Consider the following 4556-nt stretch of genomic DNA (forward strand, 5'->3'; position numbering starts at 1 on the left):
CCCGTTAGTGTCTCAAGGAGCCACCGCGGTCGGGCAAGTGTAGGCCTGAGGGGAGAGCAGGACGCGTTCTGCCCTTGGCAGACATGCCACAAAGTGCCGTCGGGTTTCTTGTCCGTGGCACGCGGGGGCACTCGCCATCCTAATGGCCCCTGCCGGCTGTGGTGGCATCAGCCTGTCCCCCAAGGAGTGGGCCGGAGTGGGTCCCAGTCAGCTCGTAGGACCTGACGTCCTGTCGCAATTCTCACGCTCTTTCAAGGTCTCTCTCCGGGTGGGAACCGCTGAGGACCAGCCTGCCTTTTGGAGGGGAGATGGAGGCCACCTTCAGATCTCACCCTCTTTCAGGGGCTTCCCCCCAAGCCTTGGTAGGGGACTCGGGGCTGTGGTGGAGCCCTGGGGTCCCTCACCTTTCCCCCCTTCACATGTGGCAGTTCTTGTTTTGCAGGTGCAGCCGGGTGTGTAGCAACATTGCTCCACGATGCAGCCATGAACCCTGCTGAAGGTAACAACGGTCCTGGCATGCCGGGGAGGGGAGGATCAGGGTCTGCCCGAGCCTCTTGAGCCCCCTCTGTGGCACAGAGCGTGCTCTCGTTGCTTGCTCAACTGCAAGGATGCTTTGGGGGCCTGTGGCTCCAGTTAGGGATTCTGGTGGCTGCCTGTTATGGGCAGGGTAGGTAGATATCCTTAGCTTGGAAGCACAGCAAATCCCAACTTAAGAGGAGCTGGAGGGGCATGGGCCTTTCATCCAGGAGTTTGGCTGGGTACAGTTTCCGGTTACCTGGAACAAGAGAGAAGGCAAGAGAGATGTGATCTGTACTGCTGAAGTCATTCCAAGTGTGTGGAAGTGAGGCATTGCTGTGGTGAGATCTCGGGAAGATGTGGTACAGTTGTGGGCCTGTGTTCAAGAAGAAAGTGAAAAGAATGGGGTGCAAAAACATGCTAGAGAAGTCAGGAGAAGGGAGATTTTGTGCTGTGAAATGTCTGGAACATGCTGATTTTGTTGAGCCCCATATGTATGAAAAAAGCAGAGGGAGTTTGTGAAAAAAAAAAGTCTGTGAACATGGTGGGAAAAGGAGGAATAATGAGAAAAGGCCAGTATGACGGTACTTTTTCCTCTTCAAACTGGAGGGCTGGTGACCGTGCAGGCCTGGCAAACTGATCTGGGCCCAGCAAGGCTTCTGCCTGCTACATGTCTGTGACCCTGAGGAGCAGGCAGCAGCCTGGCCAGACTGTTGTCATTCCTTCCCTGGAGCTTGCCTTGTCATGACTAGTAGTTTATAGTCACATCGTTTTTAGCTCCTTGTGGTCATGTTGAGATAGGGCAAGGCAGGACAATGGCAGACTGTGCTCTGGGCTCCCCTGCCCCACTCTTGGGTGTGTTATGGGGGGATTGGGATCTGAATTTTGCCCCGGAGTGGCTGTGATTCGGCAGTGGCTGTTAACAGTTTCTGGCTGGTGAGCTCTGCAATCTGTGGTTATTCTGGGCTGCCAGGGGGGTGGTTGGGGAGGGACAGTCTTACCCAGATCAAGATCTGTCTGGAAAATAAAAGAATAGATGCAGAGGGGTTTCTTCTGACTGTGTGGTAGCTCTGCAGCAGTGAATGGGGAGACATCAGTTGCTTGGGAATGAGGGTGGATCTGGAGTATAAGTGACAGGATATCGGGATGTTCCCTGGGGCTGTGGCAGCAGTGGGGTTTGAAGGTGGTAATGTCTGCAACAGTGATGCCACCTCAGATCTAAATCGCCTGGAGTCGTGTCGGGACGCACAGGGCACTGCTGGTTCAAGTTGTCTGTCACTAGCTCTTGGGCCAGTGTGACCAAACTCCAAGCATTTGGAGGAAGCCTGGCTTTGTGTTTACTCTTCTCTTTCCTCTTCCCCTCTACGCCTGGGTCCTGGATGCTGCTGCTGGCTGCCACTGTCTGTTCCAAGTGGTCAAGCAGAGGATGCAGATGTATAACTCGCCTTACCAGCGTGTGATGGACTGTGTGCGGGCTGTGTGGCACAACGAAGGGGCTGGAGCTTTCTACCGTAGCTACACCACCCAGCTCACCATGAACATCCCCTTCCAAGCCATTCACTTCATGACCTACGAGTTCTTGCAAGAGCAGCTCAACCCCCACAGACAGTACAACCCAGGCTCCCATGTGGTCTCTGGAGCCTGCGCGGGGGCTGTGGCTGCCGCTGCCACCACACCTTTGGACGTTTGCAAAACGTTGCTCAACACCCAGGAGTCCCTGGCCTTGAGTTCCAACATCAGTGGACACATCACAGGCATGGCTAATGCCTTCAGGACGGTGTACCAAGTGGGCGGTGTGACTGCCTACTTCAGAGGGGTCCAGGCAAGAGTCATTTATCAGATGCCCTCAACGGCTATTGCGTGGTCCGTGTACGAGTTCTTCAAATACATCCTCACCAAGCGCCAGGAGGAGCGTCGGGCTGCAAAGTGAACCAGAGCCAAATGCCATTCCAGACCTGTCTCACATCCACTCCTGGTCTGTCTTCTGACCTCTCTCTTTTGGTTTGGTTTGTGTAGAAGAGAGGGGGCACTAAAGCCCTTCAGGGTTCAGTGATGCCATTTTTTGCCTGTGGCTGTTGCAGCTCTGCTTAGGCTGCACACCTTGCTCTCTCCTAGGATCCTCCGAGATGTCCTGCTGGGAGCTGCAGTCTGGGTCATGTCCCCCTGGCACTTTGCTGGAGCTGTGCTCCTGTCCTTCCCTAACCACAACGTCTCGCAAAACTCACCTCTCCTCAGAGGGGGAGATGAATGTCCTGCCCTGCTTCTGGCAGGGCCAAGCTGAGCTCACAGTCGCCAAGGAGAGGGTGATGGCAGGATGCTGGGGGCTTTGTCTGGCTCTTAGCTGAAGCAAATTGTAAGCCTTGGCCGTTGTCTTGTAGCACGCACATGTAATGCTGATTGCCCAGGTGGTGGTGGTGGGCAAGGGGGAGGATAGCACTTGAGAAGGGGAGCCTGTAGGTTTGTTTTTGTTCCTGCTCTTGACACCTCAAATAAAAACAATTCTGCTCTATTCTCATGTCCCATTCTTACTCCCATGTGGCCCAGCTCCCTGCACTGTGCCCAGTGCTGAGCTCTTTTGATGAGTGCCAGAGCAGGGAGAGAAGTGGGTTCTGAGGGTGGTGGGACCTGCCTGGCCCAATCATCCTGGCAGCATGCAGGGATGAGAGTGGTCCCTGTTCCCTTTGGCTCATGGTCCATTGCCTGCTGCTGATGTGGGTTGGGACCCCACTGGGAAAGTTGAGGTTTATGTTCCTTGGCCAGGTAGTCCCACACTCAGTGTGACAGGAGGTCCTTGGGATGCTTTCAAACTGCTCCCAGTGAAGGTATTGGCGGGAGGGTCCTGGGTTGTGTGTGTCAGGAATTTTGGTGCTGAGTGAGGCTGGAGGCCTTTGTGCACCTCATGTAGGAGATTTGGGGCTCAGCAGGACCTTTGCCCCTGATTTTGAGTAGTTTGATGCTTGATAAACGTCTTAAGATTCTATCAGCACACTCGCTCGAAGCGCCAATGTTTTTTCCAATCTAATGTTAATGAGTAGAATAATATTTTTTTACATGTTGTTAGTTGTCTTGATACCAACTTCTTTTAGAGTCCCAACCAGCTCTGGAGCTGTGATCCAGCCTTGCTGGGTTGTGTGCTGAGCACCAAAGTATCACCTCGTGCTGACCTGCCCAGAGCAAAGCTCTGGGTTCCTTGAACATCATAAGTGATGCCTGACTCTCACAGGATGCTTCCTTAGTGCGTTCAGGAGTGGCATGTGTCCCATGGTGCTATGCCCAAAATAACTCCCTGGAGGAAATGCAATCACAGCCGTGGTATGTGTTGCCAGTGGGTATCTGGGTGAGCTCAGGGCTGCTCCAGAGGATCTGCTGGCCTGGCCTGTACAGAGGACTGCTGGAGTGGGCTGTGGTGAGGGAAAGGGGATTTTCTGCAGCTGGGTGAGCAAGGAGGATGCACAGCCCTTGGGGGCATTGGGCTCCAGCACTGCTGGGGGACTGGAGGGCAGGGACCCCTGCACTGCAGGGCTGGGTGCTTTTCACCCTGCCCAAGTCCCAGTCCAGCCCTGGATCCATCTTTCCCTTATGCATCTTTCTTGCCTGGGCGGTTCCTTGGAAGGTTCCTGAAGGCAGTGAGGGTAGCTGAGTGATTGCCTGTGGGATTTCTGATGGGTACCTGGCAGATTTGGGTGTCCCTGGGGACAGCAGCCACAGCCATTGCTCTGCAGCCTGGGTCCGCCTGGGTTATGTGCTGTGCCCATCCTCTACTCCCTGCTGTGGTCTGCTGGTTTCTGTTTTTTCTGCACAAGCAGGAGGATGAGAAAGTTCTTAAAGATACAAAAGCCTATGGAGGTCAGAAACTTCCAGATTTCCCACCATTTCAGGAGCTGTTATGAAACAGTCTGAGTATTGCAAGATTTGGCAGCGCTTTGGCTCCTCCACCCAAGCGGGAGAAGCAGAAATGGCTGGGATAGACCAGGGGAGGATTAGCTTGGAGGGCAGGTCATTAGACAGTAGTTTACAGAAGACAGATATGACTAGACTCT

The 4556-nt window shown here is 54.1% G+C and overlaps 1 protein-coding gene across 1 annotated transcript; it reads left to right on the forward strand.

The window, feature by feature from the left end:
* Positions 1–386: 386 nt before the first annotated feature.
* On the forward strand, positions 387–3025 carry LOC103802945 (mitoferrin-2). The gene is made up of 2 exons (XM_009075479.1): positions 387–499; positions 1929–3025. The coding sequence occupies exons 1-2, from the start codon at positions 484–486 to the stop codon at positions 2444–2446; spliced, it is 534 nt and encodes a 177-aa protein (XP_009073727.1). The 5' UTR covers positions 387–483; the 3' UTR covers positions 2447–3025.
* Positions 3026–4556: the final 1531 nt, after the last annotated feature.

Source organism: Acanthisitta chloris, unplaced genomic scaffold (assembly GCF_000695815.1).
Source record: "Acanthisitta chloris isolate BGI_N310 unplaced genomic scaffold, ASM69581v1 scaffold33435, whole genome shotgun sequence".
Lineage (NCBI taxonomy): Eukaryota > Metazoa > Chordata > Aves > Passeriformes > Acanthisittidae > Acanthisitta > Acanthisitta chloris.